This window comes from Pseudophryne corroboree, chromosome 7 (genome assembly GCF_028390025.1).
Source record: "Pseudophryne corroboree isolate aPseCor3 chromosome 7, aPseCor3.hap2, whole genome shotgun sequence".
NCBI classification, from domain to species: domain Eukaryota; kingdom Metazoa; phylum Chordata; class Amphibia; order Anura; family Myobatrachidae; genus Pseudophryne; species Pseudophryne corroboree.
Window position 1 is genome coordinate 42,495,946 of NC_086450.1, and position 21,646 is coordinate 42,517,591.

A 21,646-nucleotide genomic window follows, 5' to 3' on the forward strand; every position below is an offset into this window, starting at 1 on the left:
CAGGCATAGAGGACATTAAAACAAACATAAATCATAGAGAAGTAGCAGTATCTGTGTTAATGGATGGTTTAAAAGAAGCATTAAAGACAAGGGTACAGACCACGCAACCATGTTGGCGAGGTCTGTCGGTGGCTACTTTGAGGGAGGCAGCTATTGATCACGATCGGAATATCACCAGACACAGGGAATTACAAGGTGATAAGTTAATGGCCGTAAGTATACAGGCCCTGACCACAAGGCAGCCTTTGTATAAATCACCAAACCCTGTGGGTAAGTCAAATGTGGTAACCTGTTATTCCTGTCATAGAGAGGGACACTTTGCACGAGACTGTAGATCAAGAAACACACAAAAGTCTTATCAACCCCCTAGACAACGACACGACACACGACATTGGGATCAGGGTCCGCAGAAACGGAGTTATGAGCCACATGCAGGGGAAACAAAAAGATACCCCCCGAACAGAGACTGGCAAGCTTCTGGCAGTTCCCATTTAACCCCTTCTCAAGTAGTTGCTGCCAGCGGGATTCAGGGAGGTCACCATACCCAATAGGGGTGTGGCCACACCTGTAATCTGCAGCCAGTAAAATTGATTGCAAGTCTTGGAAGTGAACCCGAAATTACAATTAATGTAGCTGGTAAATCATTAAACTTCCTTGTAGATACGGGGGCGGCCAAATCAGTGATAAATTCGACAGTGAGCATGAGAACCACTGGTAAGAAAATTCCAGCCGTAGGAGTAACGGGAGTAGTCCAGCACTACCCTGTTAGCAAACCAGCCGAGATTACAATAGGGCCTTTACATACCGAGCATTCCTTTTTGCTGGCTGCATCGGCACCAACTAATCTCCTGGGAAGAGATCTATTGTGTAAAATGGGGTGCGTCATTTATTGTACTCCTGAAGGTGTATTCTTAGACATACCTGAGAATAACGCTCAGGAAGTACGAGACATGTTAGACTCCCCATCAAAATTAATGTCACATACTGTTATGGCAAATAAGACTCCATCCCAAGTAGAAGAGATGACATCCCAGATACCAGAGTCACTTTGGACTAAAGATGGACAAGACACTGGATTAATGGCAAACGTAGCTCCGGTAGTTGTACAAGTAAAAGATGGTAGGATAGCTCCAAAAATCCCACAATACCCTCTGAAGCCAGAGGTGGAGTTAGGAGTATATCCCGTAATAGAGCGCTTGCTACAACAGGGCATTCTGGTAAGAACATCCAGCACTGCCAATAGTCCCATCTTCCCTGTGAAAAAGAGTGGGGGGAGGGGTTACAGGCTAGTGCAGGATCTAAGGGGGATTAACAAAATAGTTGAGAGTCAGTTCCCCGTAGTGCTAAATCCAGCTGTCATCCTTATGCAGATCCCTCCCACTGCGAAATTTTTCACTGTTATTGACCTCTGCTCCGCTTTCTTCTCGGTACCTCTGCACCCTGACAGCCAATATTTGTTTGCATTTACATACAGAGGAGTCCAATACACATGGACTCGATTACCACAAGGTTTCATAGACAGTCCAAGCATATTTTCCCAGGCTTTGCATGATTGTTTACAGTCTTTCCAACCAGAGAGTGGATCAATATTGATACAGTATGTGGATGATTTACTACTGTGTTCAGATTCATTGGAAGCGTCCCTGAAGGATACGAAACAGCTCCTGTTTCATCTTTCAGACACAGGACACAAGGTTTCCAAAGACAAGTTGCAATTATGCCAAACTAAAGTAAAATATTTAGGACACTGTCTAACACAAGGATTGAGACACCTGACCGCTGATAGAATCCAAGCAATTAGAGACATGACTCTGCCACAAACCCAGCAACAAATCAGAACATTTTTAGGAATGTGTGGGTATTGCCGTAACTGGATCCCAGGATTTTCCATTCTAGCATTACCTTTGCAGGAGATGGTCTCATCAAACAAACCTGATCGGATTTCGCATACAGACGAATCCGAGATGGCATTTGAGAAACTCAAACAGTGCCTAACGCAGGCACCAGCATTAGGTATGCCAGACTATGGGAAACCCTTTGAGCTGTACGGAACAGAAAGTGCTGGTTGCGCGGCAGGCGTCCTAACCCAAAAGCACGGTGATGCCAGCAGGCCGGTAGCATACTACAGCGCTCAGCTAGATACGGTAGCGCGATCCCTCCCCACATGCTTGCGAAGCGTTGCTGCGATAGCATTGCTAGTAACGAAAAGCGAAGATGTAGTGCTAGGACACAACCTCACAATTCATACACCACATGCAGTGTCAGCCTTGCTGAATTCTGCCCAAACCAGGCACGTCTCATCAGCGCGGTTTACAAGATGGGAATTGGCACTAATGGCCCCCGTAAACATCACCATAAGGAGATGCAGTGCATTAAATCCTGCAACATATCTCCCAGGTGTGCCTGCACAGGCACAAAGGGTGGAGGATGAGAGCTATGGGGAAGGAGGATTTAATACAAAGGATGACATGCATGATTATATGGAATATTTGACCCAAAATTTCACGGCAAGGCCTGACATCAGTGACAACCCACTGGAAGATGTAGATCTTACTTTCTACACTGACGGTAGTTGTCACAGACAGTCGGACTCGGGAGACTTGTGTACTGGATACGCAGTCGTAGATGACCAAGGCACCATAGAAGCAGAACCGCTAGGCCCACCTCACTCAGCCCAGGTTGCTGAACTGGTTGCCCTAACCAGAGCATGTGAATTGGCTAAGGGCAAGTCAGCCAATATCTACACCGATTCTAGATACGCATTCGGGGTAGTCCATGATTTCGGAGCCCTATGGCGCCTCAGAAATTTCATGACGGCAGCTGGTACACCGGTAGCGCATGCAGCCCACATCAAAAGACTTCTAACAGCGATACAGGAACCCGACAGAGTGGCTGTTATCAAGTGTAAAGCACACACATATAGCCAAGACCCGGTATCACTTGGTAACAGCCGAGCAGACGAAGCTGCTAAGTTAGCAGCCGGTACCCCCAGACAGACAGACACCACACAACTGATGGTATTTAATACCATCAACACACAGAAGTTGTGTGAAATGCAAAATTTGTGTTCCACACAGGAAAAGGCAGTCTGGAAGGCAAAAGGATATGGCCAGGAGTCCTCAGGACTCTGGACGGATGGACAAGGTAAACCAGTGGCCCCCAGAGCATATCTTCCATGCTTTGCTGAGGCAGCACACGGGCTGACGCATCTGGGCAAGGAAGGAATGTGCAAGTTGGTAAGAGCATATTGGTGCGCCCCAGGATTTTCATCTCATGCAGGTAAGAGAGCAATGTCATGCCTTACCTGTTTGAGGAAGAATATCGGAAAGGCAATACCAACAGAACCATCTCATATCCCACCTACAGGTGGCCCTTTTCAGGTAATACAGATTGACTTTATACAACTACCCCCTTGTCGAAATTTGAAATATGTACTTGTTTGTATAGATGTATTCTCAAATTGGGTCGAAGCATTTCCGGCGGCCACAAATACCGCTATGTTTACTGCTAAGAAAATTGTGCAGGAATTTGTATGTAGATACGGTATCCCTAGAATAATTGAAAGTGATAGGGGTACCCATTTTACAGGTGATGTCTTTCAAGGAATGTGTAAGTTGATGGGAATTGATAGTTAGCTGCACACTCCGTATCGCCACCAGGCGAGTGCGAAGGTGGAAAGAGTGAACAGCACTATTAAAAATAAACTGAGCAAAGTTATGGCAGAAACGGGATTGACATGGCCAGAAGCTTTACCCATTGTACTATACAGCATCAGAACCACTCCCAGGTCCCCTCTTAATCTGTCCCCCTTTGAAATCTTGTTTGGTCGACAACCGCATGTTATGATTAACCCTCAGGATGATTTGAAGTGTAACAATGAAGTGACTGTAAAATACCTGGTTAACATGAGTAAACAGCTAAGGAATCAAAATGATAATTTGAAGTTGGTGATTCCAGATTTGCCAGATAGTAATTGTCATGACATTGAACCTGGGGATTATGTAATGATACGGAATTTTCTACGCTCAGGTTGCCTTACTGACAGATGGGAAGGACCATACCAAGTCTTATTGACTAGCACTACAGCATTGAAGGTTGCCGAGAGAGAGACTTGGGTTCATTCGTCCCACTGTAAGAAGGTTGCTGATCCAGAGAGGTCCCGTGATAAAGAACAGACGGTAGAGGAAGTTGTATCACTGGAGTGTCTGTTTCAGGAGGACTGAGGCGGCACCTGAGCATTGAAAATCATAAGATCAAAAGCAGTTGTCGATTCCCTGTTCCCTTTTATTGTTTTTCTCCACTTCCCATCCCCTCTCCCTCAATTATTTTCCCCCCCCTTCTCATTCTTCTCCGTTTCCTCCTATAAGATGGACTTGCCCCAAGAGACTGTGATCCGGATTTTCCTGTTGACCATGATGTTGACCAGAGCAGTCTGTTCCGGCGAGAGTACCATGGAGGTCGAGAGAGGTTCTGGAATGGGTTCTGATGACAAAGATGGAGGCGTAGTTTTCCAAGAACAACTTAATCAACAAGTAAAGGCGAGTATCAGAAAACGATCCGATAGCATTGACAATAGAAGGAATTGTGAAGGATTGTTAGCCGAAGAAAACTGTATCTGTAGACTCTGTGACAATGTAGTTGAGGATGGGTGCATCAAGAAATGCCAATCCAGTTTTAATATCCACATGGACCGGCATCCATTGAGTGACTATCACTCCTTAGTGGGTAATGTGTTAAATCAGACAGATTGTTGGGTATGCTCTCAAGTACCTCAAGGCCATAGCAAATCAGGGCTAGTACCATTCCCGTTAACGGTAGGAGAGGTACTTGAGCTAAAGGGTGGGAGACCGGTGGACAGGAGGTTTAATATCTCCAGTCCTCCTAGTTTGAAGCTCCACCAATACCATGTGGATAGATCCCTAATATGTTTTAACATTTCCAATTCCCGAAAGCCGGGAAATTGGGAAGTGTCATGGAGTAACCAAACCATGACCTTTTCATATAGAGCAGATAGAATGCCTACAGATACAGAGCTTATACGCCACATAGCCAGTAGAGAAAAATCTTTCCGATACAGGTATACCCTAGGAAATAGGAGAGGTATCACCAGGATACTGTGCACATATCATACAAACAGATACGTGTACTAGACAGATGGGAGAATTAGGGTTAGGAGATTTCACATGGAAGATGTGTAAAATGGTTATGTCCTACTCAGTCCCATATGTTCTCCCCGATGATGCATATTTCATATGCGGGAGGAAGGCGTATAAGTGGCTTGCCCCAAACTCTGAAGGATTGTGTTATATTGGAAAAGTACTGCCTGAGGTAATGACTGTATCACATACCAAAATTAAAGATATACACCCAAGCTCCTTATACTCACACTCATTACGAGCACGTCGTTAAAAGGCAACTGACAGAAAGGACAGAGCACCCGGCCTCTGATCTGATCCATGAATCCACCGGGATTCAGGTTCTACTTGCGTTAGATTTCACTCGCACCGCTAGAGGAGTGCTGAACTATAGATATATATCCGCGCTTGCAAATTTATTAGACAATATCACAGAAATGTATGACGACACTTTTAGATATACCGGAAGAGAGCTCCAAGCTTATAAAACAGAACTGGTACAGCATAGGATGGTTCTTAATTATCTCACGGCAGTGACAGGTGGATATTGTGTCACACTGGCAACGCAGTACGGCGTGAAATGCTGCACTTATATTACGAATAGTACCGAGGATCCGGTCGAGGTCATAGACCAAAAGATGGACGATATTCTCCAACTAAAGTGGGAATTTCGCAGGAGACACAATCTCACCCTTGCTGCTGTGGGTAATGAGCTGACTGGTTGGGTGTCATGGTTGAACCCGCGAAATTGGTTCTCTGGTTTAGGAGAATGGGCTCAAGGAGTCATAATGGATGTAGGGAAGTTTCTCCTATGTATCTTGGGTGTTGTCATAACGATTGGCTTGATATTTAGATGCGTTCAGGCTTTAACGAAGTGCAAACGTAGTACCAGGGTAATGAGTCTAAGGAGTGAGGAAATCGTAATTCCAATGGATTTGATTTATGACCCAACGGTAGAGACAATGATGTGATGAAAATGCGATTATACGGTCCGTTTCTTTCACCTGTTTCTCCAAGGTAAAAAGACCCACTTGGACGAGGAATTTGATGATCCTGTATACAGACAACAGATGGATTAAAGAAGAAGTTTTGACAACCTTGTACACAGATAATTGATGAACTATGCCATAGACCCCCAGTTTCCCTAGAAATTTTAAATTTACGCTAGCCCAACACTTTTGTAAGTCTATGGACATTGACAAAGCTTTTTGCTCGCACTTTTTGGCAAAAGCCCAAAGAAGACTGCATTCAACAGACATCAGACAAGACTTCAACCGACAAATGTTCATTAACCTGACATAGAATACCACTGCATTTACCATAATTGTTCTTTATCTTCATTTCTACAACCTTCAGGTAACAACACACATAGTCGATAGGGAATACAGGCACAGATATCAGCATTCACATATTCCCCCATTCATGTATCATCAACTAAAATGTGCTCCCCCATTTTGTTGCAACCAAAAGCCGAAAAGAGCTCGGTAAAGTTTGACAGCCCATCCACAGACCCGTACCACGGGATAAGAAGGAATTCAAATGTATACTTCGCAATACCTCGAAGCTTGATTTAAGACACGTACGGCACGATGATACATGACCCCCCAAACATGGATTCATACACACATGCTTCTGCTATCTCACTAGGTCATACCCTTTTCTCACCTTCTCCTCTCCTCCCCTACCCAACCATAGAAATATTTACATATGACATATATTTTTCTCTTTTTGAAATGTTTTAGGAAGTGGCAGTTATTGGTGACTGCCAAAGGGTGGACTGTCAAAGTCAGAAAAATATCATGATGCACACTACCATATTTGCACCTCATGCGTGTCCCCGCTGCGCGTGCCCACGCTCTCCCGTGCATACGCATACCCCCTGGTGCGTGCACACGCAGGCGCACGGTATGCGCATTTACGGTAGAGTTTGTGTGCGTCTAGCGGGCGACTCGATCGTTACATATTTTAACCATATAATGTATTTTGTAGATTATGGTCCCTTTGATAGAATCTGAAAGTTTAGTTAATGTAGCATGTTCATAGACAAAGAGATCCCTCTTTGTTTGATACGAAGGGTCAGACAGGGGTTATACAGTGGTGTTTAGTATCCATCGGAAGAGTATTTAATTAGCAATATTCCGGTGTTGGTTTGAAGCGGATTAATCGCTCGTGCGAATAGTTATGGACATAAGAAGTTTATGGACATTTGCTATTATTTGCACTCACTTATCCATGCGGCGGGAAACCTAGTTTCCCACCCACCTGAGCAGTTGGAAATAGTCACAGCCCACCTGTATGAATCAACCTATGACCTTTTGTTATAATGCGAAGACGAATTCCTGTGTCCAATGAACAATAAGAATATAGGGACCATTGTACTGTATTATGTGTAGGGTATAAAAGGACAAGCCGACCTGGGCCAGCTCTCTATTCTCTTCAACGGTTCTCACCACTGATAATCGGGAGCTGGATATTCAGAAAGGCGCATGCGATTGTTCCCTTTGTGCGTAAGTTTTCTCCGCAATCATATTGTCTTTATTGTTATTGTGAGCCATATCTCTCTCTCTCTCTCTCTCTTCTCCCCTTTTCCCTCTCTTTTCCTCTTAAAGTGTTATTGTACTGTTATTGTATTTTAAGTGTAGTTATCTGGTTAGTTAGTCTATGTTATATTGGTAGTGTATGACTTGTATTGTATTATTCTTTTGCAAATAGAACGTTCATATAAGGTGTTAGAACCAAAGATCGGTATCTGTGTATTTCTTATATTTCTAAGTATTCTCAGAGCGTCGGAGACGCTAGAACAGCTTTTAAGTTAATAAGGTTACACTGTGTTATATTTACACCCTATCACTACACCAATGTTTACTGCATAATACATTGTTTTATGGTATAGTTATAAAGGTTTAACATTGTGAGCGTCTGCGCCGCTGGGGATCTCCTCGTGGTCCCGAGCGTCCGCTACGCTAATAGCGAACCATTACGTTAGTCAGCAGCCAATAGCGTGCCTGCCTGTGATCTCTTGGCCGTGAGCAAACGTGACGCTTGAGCGTCTCGACTACGGCTAAGCGATTGTTACGCAACATGCGTACCCTTACGGTATTCCATACGTCAATAGCGTACTGTGTTCTGAGACCTCTTAAAGGGTTTTAAGTAAGATAAATATTTAGCTTTATCACGCCACACAGGGGTCCCTCTTCCTCCCCCTTCAAAGTTGGGAGGTATGGTTTTAGGTTTTTTGATCCACGAAAGTAGAAGATATTCAGATTCTCATGCAGATTTATCAAAGATTGGAGAGAGATAAAGTACCAACTTATCAGCTCCTAACTGTCATTTTTCAAACACAGCCTGTAACATGACAGTCAGGAGCTGATTGGTTGGTACTTTATCACTCTCCTCTTTATCACTCTCCAAGGTTTGATAAATCTTCCCCTTAGTTTAAACCAACTGGGAACCGAAGAACCAAGGCTTTAAATACCACTCTAGTGGCTGAGCATACAGACATGCAGATCGTTCCACGCTGTATAGGGAGAGGCCTTTGTATACTTACCCAAACCGTGGGCAAGGGGAAGAGCAGCCCGGGCAGACCTCACAGAAAGGTGGTATGTAGCCTACTTTGCAGGTACATGTATTACACTCGCACTTCCCGCGGCCACTGCATATGCTCCCCCTTTCATTCCTACACCTGTCTGTGGACGTCTTGCACTGACATGCGCTGCCTTCAAAGCCAGGTCTGCAGGTGCAGGTGCCGCAGTTACACGTCCCTGTGAATGAGACAAAGCAACACGTCACAAGTGACGGAACACAACACTTCCCTTCCAGTTCTTGTGGTGCCATTTACTAACCAGTAACAATATGGAGGACCGAGAATATATATTATTTTCTGAAAACGTTTATGGCTTTTTAACTGTGATATAAGGCCTGATTCTCAGGGTATCCGGATGATAGATCGAAAATGTATTGGTCGACTGTCAGTACGTCGACATCATATGGTCGACAGGTTCAAAAGGTTGACATGGCAATGGTCGATACGACAATATGAAATTAATTTGCCGGCTGTCGGGATCCCGGCGGTCAGGATACCGACGCCGGAATCCTGACAGTAGACAATACCGACAGCCGGAATCCTGGCACACGACACCCATAGAGTGAGAATAGAACCTGAGGCGAGCGTAGTAAGCTACCGAGCCCGCAGCATGGTAAGCGCAGCGAGCCTGCAAGGGAACTCGTCCCGATTGCCCCGCTGCCGGCATTTTGGCGGGTGGGATGCCGCTGTCGGCATCTTGACAGCCGACATCCCGCCTGCCGGAAAAAAGTATGTATTCTGATGTGCTTGATTTACCAGCCATGTGGACATCTACTGGGAATAGTAACCCGTGGCGAACACAGCCAACCATCTTGGCCAAAGCGTGGCGAGTGAAGTGAGCCCGCGAGGGTACATGTTTGTACTGAAGGTCGTCACATAACAGGAAATATACAAGATTTGGCCCAAAAAATGTGACGAACATTTGAGTGTTGATCATTTTCATGATGACTTTTTGACCCTGTCGACCTAACTATTTTGTGTTGACCTAATGACTGTCGACCATAACATTGTTGATCCATTAATCCACACCCATTCTCAGTTGTACGCAATTCCAAATGGGAACGGATCTCACAATTTTTAGCAATGCATCACGACCTGTATGCGCGACCTAGAGCAATTCATGAGCTGTTCTGAGACGGCCGCATCTCCCCGACTGGGTGTTACTGGACGGGAACGCGTCCATGGGAAGAAGCATGTATGCGTCATATTCACAGGTGAGCGCAGGCAGAGATGCGTCTTATTTCTGTCCGATCTCCTGCACCAAGGATGGGCTGGCACAGGCTAATAGAGATTACAGCTGGGGGGCGGGACGCTCGCATAGATACGGTCCGATCAGAATACAGGCGAATGTGCCGAAAGGGTCGGAATTGTGACAGCACTGTACACGACTCAGACTGAGGCCCATAGCTCCCAGAGTTAATGACCTCGGGAGACTCTGTGAACTTACCAGACATGTGGCAGAAAAATGTTTTCGTTTCTTTGGCATTTGCAGCATTATTAAGTTTAGGTTTAATTTTTAGTAAATTAAAAGACTTAGGGGAACATTTACTAAACAGTGATAAGAGTGGAGAAGTGAGCCAGTGGAGAAGTTGCCCCATCAACCAATCAGCAGCTCTGTATCATTTTATAGTATGCAAATTATAGATGTTACTTCAGTGCTGATTGGTTGCCATGGGCACTTCTCCACTGGCTCACTTCTCCGCTCTTATCACTGCTTAGTAAATGTTCCCCCTTATACTCATTAAGGTCTCTACTGAGCGCAGACACCTAGCTACTCACATGGAAGAGGGAAGACGGGTCAGGAGCAGCAATAGCAGCCTCTATACAAGGCAACATGGGTACCAAAGGCAGCAGCCATGTCCCCCAGCTGCTATGGGATAGGGTGTCAAAGCAGCTGCAAAGCCTGCTACCCCGCTACCTACGCCCTTGCCTATATGTGTATATTCCCATTGGCAGTAATCTTCCTTTAGTCTATTCCTACTGAGTGTATATTCTTTAACAAAAAATAAAGTGTGTTTCTGATGCAATTGTATGTTAGATAAATAGTTTATAGGTGTTCGGCTCTTCCAGACTCCCCTGGGATGCGGGGATTAATGTAACTAGTAAGATTGGGGACTTGGAAGTGGAAACTTTGCAGACTCAGTGGTCCTGGTTTAATGGATAAGACTAGGGCCCTCATTCCGAGTTGATCGCTCACTAGCTGCTTTTAACAGCAGTGCAAACGCTAGGTCGCCGCCCTCTGGGAGTGTATCTTAGCTTAGCAGAAGTGCAAACGAAAGGATCGCAGCGTTGCTACAAAAAAAAATTGTGCAGTTTCAGAGTAGCTGCAGACCTACTCCTACCTTGCGATCACTTCAGACGGTTTCTGTTTTGACGCCACAAACACGCCCTGCGTTCGGCCAGCCACTCCCCCGTTACCCCAGCCACTCCTGCGTTTTTAACTGGCACTCCTGCGTTTTTACACACACTACCCGAAAACGGTCAGTTACCACCCAGAAACACCCACTTCCTGTCAATCACTCAACGAGCAGCAGTGCGACTGAAAAGCGTCGCTAGATCTTGTGTGAAACTGCATCGGCTTTTGTGAAAGTACGAAGCGCGTGCGCACTGCGCCCCATACGCATGCGCAGAAGTGCCGCTTTTTCCCCTAATCGCTGCGCTGCGCACTAAAGCAGCTAGCCATCAACTCGGAATGACCACCTATGGGCCTAATTCTGAGTTGATCGCAGCAGCAAATTTGTTAGCAGTTGGGCAAAACCATGTGCACTGCAGTGGGGGGCAGATATAACATGTGCAGAAAGAGTTGATCTTTTTTCCACTTGCTTGAAGGATCCTAGAGACTCACTCAGTGTATGACAGTCCTGAGATGACTCGGACATGATGGGAATTAACTTATGACGCTGGGGTGAGCCATGCAGATTGGAATGAAATACGAACCCGGGAAATTTATGGAAGCAGCCCTAATGGGGGTGTGGTCTGATGAGTGGGTGGGGTCTGTTGAGGGTGGCGGGATCCCTTTTTATTGGGCCTGATTGTACGCAATTGCGGCCTTCCTTGTGTCTTTTGCTGCAGTTGTGTTTGAGACAGGGGTGGATTGGGAACTAAAAGTGGCCCTGTAAATTTTGTAGAAGTAGCCCGACATGGGCAGCACAAGAGGTATAACATATCGTGTAGCCATGGCAGCATCACTGGATGGCAGAGTTGTTGTACTATAGAGATGGAATAACAGAATGAATGGGGACAATACAGGGTACTGAGGGGGTCATTCAGATCTGAGGGGGCCAGGGAGTGGGGCATGTGCCCCAGGCGCAGAATTTGAGGGGTGGCACACAGGGCTCTATATACCCACTGCGTGTGTCTGTCCTCCCGGCACTGTTCACCTCTACCGCCAGCTACCTCTCTGCCGATCTAACTGTGCCATCCCATAGCCTGTGTGAAGTCTGATCTACACAGGAAGGAACAATAGAAACTGGAAGTGCACCTTGCCGGCGCACTATGGCAGACTCAGAGGTGAGGGCGAAGCTGCAGTTTGGGATGTGAAGAGGAGCGCTTCTGCAGGTTCTCCTCCCTAATTCATTCTCATCTCAGGTATATCTCTCGGGCAGTCAGGGGGGCGGTGTGCCATGGACGGTGCATTTGCCCACCAGGTCTGTGCACCAGGTGGTGAGTGACAGGGAGCCGGCAACAGCTCTCCCCCTGCTCAAGTAACATGTATCCTACAGAAAGCTCTGCCACTTACCTTCAGACCAGTGGCGGAACTACAGCCAGTGCAAGCTGTGCCTTGCACTGGGGCCTGCCACTGTCAAGGGGCCCAAAGCAGCGTGGCATGTAATGAGTCAAACTGACTCATTACATGCCGCTGTGTGCTGCGGGCCACAGCACACAGCCGCCCGCTGACGAGAGGAGCGTATCAGCCACGGGGAGGGGGGAAGGAGGAGGAGGGAGGGGGACTCGGGAGCCGCAGCAGTGCTATGTAATTGGTGGAGGCGCTGCTGCTGTCCCTCTCCTTCTCCATAGGCTGTCCTCCGCCGCTGTGAATGCTGGGATGCGCTTCCCTCATACAGTGGCGGAGGACAGCCTATGGTGAAGGAGAGGGACAGCAGCAGCAGCGCCTCCACCAATTACATTGCGCTGCTGCAGCTCCAATGTCCTCCTCCCTCCTCCTTCTTCTCCCCTGCCCGGGATCATCATCTGCCATCAAGCTGCACCGAGGAGCCTGACTGCCAGCGGAGACAGTGTATAATCTATTCTATCTATCTATCTCTCTATCTATCTATCTATCTATCTATCTATCTATCTATCTATCTATCTATCTATCTATCTATCTATTCTGTCTGGCTGCCGTAATGTGTAAAAAAAGGGGACACTGTCTGCCGTTATGTGTAAAAAGGGGACGCTGTCTGCCGTAATGTGTAAAAAAAGGGACGCTGTCTGCCGTTATGTGTAAAAAGGGGACGCTGTCTGCCGTAATGTGTAAAAAAGGGGATGCTGTCTGCTGTAATGTGTAAGGGGGACGCTGTCTGCTGTAATGTGTAAGGGGGACGCTGTCTGCCATAATGTGTAATAAAGCGGACGCTGTCTGCCGTAATGTGTAAAAAAGCGGATACTGTCTGCCGTAATGTGTAAAAAGGACGCTGTCTGCCGTAATGTGTAAAAAAGAAGATGCTGTCTGCTGTTATGTGTAACAAGGGGACGCTGTCTGCCGTAATGTGTAAAAAAAGGGGACGCTGTCTGCCGTTATGTGTAAAAAGGGGACGCTGTCTGCCGTAATGTGTAAAAAGGGGACGCTGTCTGCCGTTATGTGTAAAAAACGGGACGCTGTCTGCTGTAATGTGTAATGGGGACGCTGTCTGCCGTAATGTGTAATAAAGCAGACGCTGTCTGCCGTAATATGTAAAAAAGCGGGGTGCTGTCTGCCGTAATGTGTAAAAAGGACGCTGTCTGCCTTAATGTGTAAAATAGGGGACGCTGTCTGCCGTAATGTGTACAAAAGGGGACGCTGTCTGCTGTAATGTGTAAAAAGGGGGACACTGTCTGCCGTAATGTGTAAAAAAGGGGACGCTGTCTGCTGTAATGTGTAAAAAAGCGGATGCTGTCTGTCGTAATGTGTAAAAGGTGGACGCTGTCTGCCGTAATGTGTAAAAAGGGGAATCTGTCTGCCGTAATGTGTAAAAAGGGCTCTACCTGGTGTAGTAGTGCTACTGTGCAGCGTAATTTGAATAATGGAGACTACTGTGCACCGTTATATGAATTGGTATTATTATTTTGTGGCCACACCCCTTCCCCACAAAGCCACGCCCCTATATTTTTTGTGCGTGCCTATGGCGCGCACTGTTCCTGTTTTATATAGAGGGGGAGGGCTCCGATGCCGTCTCTTGCACACAGCACTAAAATGTCTTGTTACGGCACTGTTGCTAGGTATCCGTTTCTCTGGCCCTGAGCAGGTCCCCCTCACCAGATCCTCTCCAGGGGTGAGGGGGTGGACTTGGATGAGATGGGGGGGGGGGGGGGGGGGGCAAAGCATTTTGTCGCACCTGGGCCCACTGCTCGCTAGTTCCGCCACTGCTTCAGACACAAGCTGATCCCTTATACAGCTGCTTTATGGCATGCGTTGTTAGGACAGGGCTTGCTTTATAGCTGCTAGAGACATTGCAGTCAGTTGCTGAGCACTGCACTGTACAGTAAAAACCAACTGTATACATAATCTGTATAGTGCATAACAGGTATATGCTTCTTCCATGACATGCAGTCCCAGCTATTACATTTTCTGACTGGGATTCCACTATTCCACTATACCAGGCATGTCCAAACTGCGGCCCTCCAGCTGTTATGAAACTACATATCCCAGCATGCCCTGACACAGTTTTGCTGTCAGAGAATGCTAAAGCTGTGTCAGGGCATGCTGGGATGTGTAGTTTCTCAACAGCTGGAGGGCCGCAGTTTGGGCATGCCTGCTCTATACCATTTATCCATGTGGTATACTCTAACATCCACTTCAGGATACACTCAGGACACAGATAATTCAACACAAGCTTTTTTTTTTGTGTGTTTTTGTTTTGGGGGGGATGCACGTCGAATTACTGCCTTGCCCCGTTTGACGAGAATCCTAGTTACGGCCCTGCACCTGCCCTTCCTCAGTCTCCTTTATCTCATCTTCCTTTTCTCCTCAATGACTTCTACAACTTCACTATTTTAAAGCAACTCACCCCCCTCTTTACTTATGGTTACTCAGCCTTGCTTCTGGCCTTGTCATCGTTCCTCCATTTTCATCATAGGCAATCCACAAATCCTCAAATTAGCCCCCTTATCATAATAGTACTTAATGACCTTGTAAATGTTAAACTGGATTGTAATTGTTTTTTTCACAGCTGCAGCTCCAGTCTAAAGTGACGAGAGCTACTAAATTGTGCCGCCGGAGTTCTGTGGGCGCCCTAATTTACTGCAGATGTCTCGCCCAAATGCACCGAGATTAGCTACTTAAAGTGCCCCATGCAAGCTACTGGGCATGTTGCTGTTTATGTGGAGGCCTGGAGCTGTAGTCACATCCGTCCCATTGTTAATCTGGCCCTGCCCATCATCAATTAACCCCAACATTCTAATTAACCTATTATAAACATTAACTCCTTCAATGCCATAATTAATTATCTCCCACATTGTCAGTGAATTTCCATTCATATTCATTAATCCGCTTCATCAACAGAACATCCTTCACTGTAATTCGGGGGATGAAACGCTGTCATTTAAAAAAAACAAAAAACATATTTTTATATATATATATATATATATATATATATGTACTTTACTACAAAGTGTGCTATGAAGGAGAAGTGATTTGTCGCATAAAAAGTGCAGGAGGCGCGGCGTGACTTTCACCAGCTCCGAGCTGGCGCAGAACAAAGCAGGAAAAGGTTGTGTACAGCAAACATTGCATCTGCACGGTCTTATTTCGGCACTGATCCCTAAAATGGGGGATCCTCTTTCGTACTGCACTGGGGACACTTTCAGATTGCCTGTGCAAGCTCCTATACAAAAGCACCCATTTTCTTCCGCAAACCTATGTGCCCTGGCAGAAATCTAGGCGGCCCAAAGCTGCATTTGTGCCATGGAGCAGCTGTTTTGACTTGCACATATAAGCCAAAAATATTTTCAACATGCACATGGGCCCTCATTCCGAGTTGTTCGCTCGCAAGCTGCTTTTAGCAGCTTTGCACACGCTAAGCCGCCGCCTACTGGGAGTGTATCTTAGCTTATCAAAATTGCGAACGAAAGATTAGCAAAATTGCGAATAGACACTTCTTAGCAGTTTCTGAGTAGCTCCACACTTACTCGGCATCTGCAATCAGTTCAGTCAGTTTCGTTCCTGGTTTGACGTCACAAACACACCCAGCGTTCGGCCAGACACTCCTCCGTTTCTCCAGCCACTCCCGCATTTTTCCCAGAAACTGTAGCGTTTTTTCGCACACACCCATAAAACGGCCAGTTTCCGCCCAGAAACACCCACTTCCTGTCAATCACATTACGATCACCAGAACGAAGAAAAAACCTCATAATGCCGTGAGTAAAATACCTAACTGCATAGCAAATTTACTTGGCGCAGTCGCACTGCGGACATTGCGCATGCGCATTAGCGACTAATCGCTCCATTGCGACAAAAAAATAACGAGCGAACAACTCGGAATGACCCCCATAGCCCTCTTGAGAATTTGCTTCACCAGTTGTAGCAAAGTGAATAGTTATTTCTTCCCATGCCACTAGGTGGCAGCATCACACTTAGTTTTGTCATTTTGAGAACACTAGTAATTAGCAGCAGCTGTCTGTAAGAAAACTCACCTTCCCCTCCACACAGCTGATTATTGAACATTTCACAGTTCCAGTTGTCGCACTGACAATAGGTGCCGTACGTTTTCCTTGCAGGGTCTTCATTTGTATGGCAGATACACTGTCCGCATATGCACTCCCCCGCCCCAGAGCACACGGCCGAATTGTTGTCCTTTCTGCAGCTCTGCTCCAGTTCCTGGTTTGTTTTCCCTCCAGTTACACACTCACAGTTCTTCCCGACGTGGCCCTTGTTGCAGCTGGGAATGAGAGGAATATATCAGTTAGGTCTGGGGAGGGGCCAGTGGAGTCATTACTATATATTTTTAGCCTTGCCTCCAGAATCCCCCCAAAAAGGGGCTGTGTCACGTGGCCAAGCCGCTAGTGTCATGTAGCCACTCCCACTAGCAGCATGTGGCCACACCCCATCACAACACATGACCACGCCCATTTTTCATCACTCACTACCCATAAGAAAATATTTCTACTTGCACCACTGGAAGGGGCACAGTCATTCCTCTAGGGTGGGGTATTCAACATACGGCCCGCCCGTTAGAGTGTAAAGGTGTGTACGCACAAACTTGCACTTTGATCAGTACTACTGATTGTATGTGCAATCGAATCGCAACCTCCTCTCTGTGAATGATGTGCAAAGGGGAGTGATAGCACTGATCATCCCCCCTATCCCCGAGCCCCACCCCCTTTCTGCGGTCTGCTGCTTGCTGAGAACAAGATTTTTTTTCTGAATTTCTCAATAAGAAACTCTTGGCCTAAGCGTTCTGTAACAAAAATGCTGAAACTCTACAGAGTGGGAACCACTTCAATAATGACTTACGGCGCAGGGATGGTCCGCAAGCGTTCTTATAAACACGGCAGCTGCCTATTTTAGCTATTCTGGCCTTCGTGCTATCTGCAGCACAACTAAACAAGAACTACGTAATTCATTTTAACATTCACAAAAATTCTAAATAAAAGCTCCTACTACCCTCTTAATTGCAATCCATGGGAACATGTGTACAACATGCAAATTAAATACATCCATGTACATAATTGCAGGCAACGTTACATTGCTGGGGCCTACAGGTGTGTACACATGGTGAGATAAATCTGTAAGATTTAGTCAAACTATATAATCAAAATCACAAGGAAAGTTAGTGGAAATCGCAAGGTGTTAGGCAGCTTGTGATACCGATTCGATCCAGATGCGCAGTCCCGCAAGGTCGGTATCGCAAGGCTAGATAGACTGTGCAGGCAAGTCAACCTTGACTATCTAGTGTATTATCTAGTACAAAATATAGTCAAAATTGGCACTTAGTTAAAATCGTACATAGACAAAATCTCAAGCACAGATAGTCAAAATCTGTGCTACCTGGGCAGTAGCGGATCTTGCCACGGGCAAGCAGGACTTTTGCCCGGGGCGCCGCCTTCCAGAGGGCATCGGCGCCATCCGGAGGGCGCCGCACCATGGCAAGGATCCGCTACTGTGACTCCCGCTGTGTCCGCTGTGTTCCCCGCTGTGAAGGGAACTAGACGCTACCTGTCTAGTTTCCCTTCGTGGAGAGGACCTTTGCTGTGCGGTGCGCAATGACGTCATCGCGCACCGCACAGCATTGTGGGACTGACACAGACGCTAGGGGTCATAATTGACCTCTAGTGTCTGTCTATGCTGTGCTGTGGGAGAGACGTCATGACGTCTCTCCCATAGATCCGAGGAGAGGAGCGGCGCCGGCGGAGGTCTGCAGCGGTCGGGACTCAGGAGCAGGGATAGTAAGTATTATTATTTTTTTTTGTGTAAGCGGCGCAACTCCTACAGGGGGCACAAATGGGGGCACAAGTCTACAGGGGGCGTAACTGACCACGCCCAGTGTATGAAGCCACGCCCCTATTTTCCGCCCGGGGCGCCAAAAGGGCTAGAACCGGCCCTGTACCTGGGCTCTGGGGGAGTTCAAGGGAGATCGCATAGCCAAAATCGGGCATAGCAGGGATCTCACCGTGTGTACACACCTTAAGTATCACATACAGTATATTCTTTGGGAAAAAGGTAGAGGCCGATAGTCTTGTTTATTCAATTATTCTGCTTTTTGTTTTCCATTTACCAGCAACAGAAGCATTTGGATTGCATTCTATTTTCATTATACGTGGGTTAATTGTAGGGAATGAGTAGCAATGCAGAAATTTTTTTGCAAATGCACACTGTAAGCACTAAGAACCCTGGCAATCTGAACAACTATAATAAACTCTTAGGGACCCACCTGATGAGCTCAGTTGGCCGTGGTAGGTGGGCCCACACTTCTGGCCGCAAATTGTGCTAATAACCTCAATTTCACTCCATGTTAAATTGTAGTTTATTATAATTGTTCTGCTTACCAGTGCTCTTAGCACTTAGAGCATTTTTTTTCTGTGTTTCACTACAAGTCTCAGCAAGGTAGCACCTCTTATGTTTTAAATGCAGGTGTGCCATCCAGCTCTGCCTCCTCCACCCCCCACCCCTTTTAAAGATTAGCAATAGTAAGCTCTTAGGTAACAATATTTCCCAGCATGCCTTGCCATGGCCAGCCACCATACATTGTAATCTAGGTGTAGTTTTACCTGCAGATTCCGCAAACAGTTGTCCCATTGGAGTTACAGGCCCCAGGCACAGGTACATCGTCACATATACAGTCACAAGCGGTTCTGAGACTCACTTTAACTGTGTCTGTAAATCCCAAGGCACGGATTTGAAAGCTCTGATATGGAAGGCACGCCATGGCCGTCACTTTAACCTTAAATGTAATCTGAAAGACATGTGGGATATTGGTCAGAGGGAGCACAAAATACAATGTAATATGTTTCAATGTTCTACTGGGCTGAGAAATATACCTGAATACTTAATGTGTTTACATTTAACTAATTGTATCAAGTATTCTGTCTATTCAGTCCTTGGGTGTGAAAAAAACGGGTCTGGGACTCCAGGTCGACACCAATTGGTCGACACGGACAAAAGGTCGACATGAGTTTTTTATTTTTGTGTGTGTCGTTTTCTTCGTACAGTGACCGGGAACCCCAATTAGTGCACGGCGTCTCCTCGCATGGCTCGCAAGCTTCGGGCAGGTTACCATTCCCAATCGTAGTCCACGTGGATCGTAAAGTATGAAAAAGTTCAAAAAATGAAGAATTTTTTTTTGAAAAACGCATATCGACCCTTTTCCATGTCGACCTTGTCCGTGTCGACATTGTGCCCATGTCGACCAATTGGTGTCGACCTAAGGGGTGTCAACCTTTTTTGTGTCGACCTGGAGTCCGGATACAAAAAAAAAACATTTTTTAAATAGCTATTTAGAAGAGTTCTCGATGTTGCATTACATTATCATCTTGCAACCTCCTAGGTAACAGAGGTTAAGATGGTGATGAGGAATTTATGTGCCCAAAGCAGCTATTATAAATTGCGTCTCAATCTCTTTACCCAAGACCCAAGCACAGAGCATCTTTCAAAACACCGGTTTATGGACATCAGCAAATTATATTTATGTGGATAAACTGCAAATCTAACGCACTGTTATGTAAAATTATATTCTGTCTGCCCCCTTCCACACCCGTTCTGTTTCTGCTAATAAGTGTGGTATCATTTCAGCTTGCGCCCAAACCCTTTACGCAGCTAGACCTGATGACTATGGGCACGATATACGTGCTAACAGGGATCACTTTAGAAAGGAGATTGGGCGTGATGTATCATTTGAATACCGCCCGTGTATTATATTGTACACACTTTTCGTGACAAACACAATCCACCAATACTATTTTGAGGGAGTTTTATCAATACTTGGATAAAGTACCAATCAATCAGCTTCTGTCATTTTTCAAACAGCCTGTAACATTGCAGTTAGGAGCTGATTGGCTGGTCCTTTATCTCCCTCCAAGCTTTGATAAATCTCCCCCTTTGTATGCTTTGTAAGAGCCCAATATATAAGAGGTTTAGGTGTCAGTTCCATTATTAGCAATGCAAATTTGCTCATTCCAGCGTCATATACGGATATTGGCCCTCATTCCGAGTTGTTCGCTCGCTAGCTACTTTTAGCAGCATTGCACACGCTAAGCCGCCGCCCTCTGGGAGTGTATCTTAGCTTAGCAGAATTGCGAACGAAAGATTAGCAGAATTGCGAATAGAAATTTCTTAGCAGTTTCTGAGTAGCTCCAGACTTACTCAGCCATTGCGACCAGCTCAGTACTTTTCGTTCCTGGTTTGACGTCACAAACACACCCAGCGTTTGCCCAACCACTCCCCCGTTTCTCCAGCCACTCCTGCGTTTTGCAACTCGAACGCCTGCGTTTTTCCGCACACTCCCATAAAACGGCCAGTACTTTTCGCCCAGAAACACCCACTTCCTGTCAATCACACTACGATCAGCACAGCGATGAAAAATCCTCGTTATGCCGTGAGTAAAATACCTAACTTTTGTGTAAAATAACTAAGCGCATGCGCTCTGCGAACCTTGCGCATGCGTGGTAAGCGACTAATCGCAGTATAGCGAAAATCGTCAACGAGCGAACAACTCGGAATGACCACCAATGTGCACACTTTATTATTACCCCTATGGTGCTACAAACTAACATGCGTGATTTGGGAGTAAAATCGGGGTGATTTTTGGGTTATGTAGGGTTTCAATGCCGGCGTTCCAGCGATGTTACAATGGCCTTCAGCCACACATTGCCCTTAATTAAATCAACCTCTTAATGACGTAAACATTCTATTCTTCTTATATAATGTCATTCTATTTTCCTTAGCTGTAGATTGTGTCCGTTAGCGGTTTTATCTTTATCAGCCACTTGTCAGCTTTACTGTCCTTTTCCTTCTTTTTGTATTTTATCTCTCTTCTTCACTCGCTGTACCCACTGAGGCACGTCCCCTGTCAAACACTCCGGATGACCATCATTCCCTTGTGCTATTCTCATATATGGGCATAAACAAAATGGTTGTAGCCTCCTGTCCTTGGGCCCTACATCTAATCCTGACAATGGTCTTAAGTAAAATGGCCGGCCATGTCTTTAATGGTTGGCTGTAGACAAAAAGCTGGTACCACTAGAGGGCATACATTATAACTTATTAAAGTGTTCTTTTCACAGGCTCCAAAATCAC

At 46.0% G+C, this 21,646-nt stretch overlaps 1 protein-coding gene across 2 annotated transcripts in view; it reads right to left on the bottom strand.

The window, feature by feature from the left end:
- The window catches only part of ITGB2 (integrin subunit beta 2), a 146,120-nt gene that overhangs the window by 29,777 nt on the left and 94,697 nt on the right, over positions 1-21,646 (bottom strand). For both annotated transcript variants that reach the window (XM_063933084.1, XM_063933083.1), the window contains exons 11-13: positions 19,123-19,307; positions 16,549-16,793; positions 8,683-8,896 (exon numbers count right to left, since the gene is read on the bottom strand). In XM_063933084.1, coding sequence (XP_063789154.1) covers positions 8,683-8,896; positions 16,549-16,793; positions 19,123-19,307 — 644 coding nt within the window. The remainder of the gene's footprint in view (positions 1-8,682; positions 8,897-16,548; positions 16,794-19,122; positions 19,308-21,646) is intronic.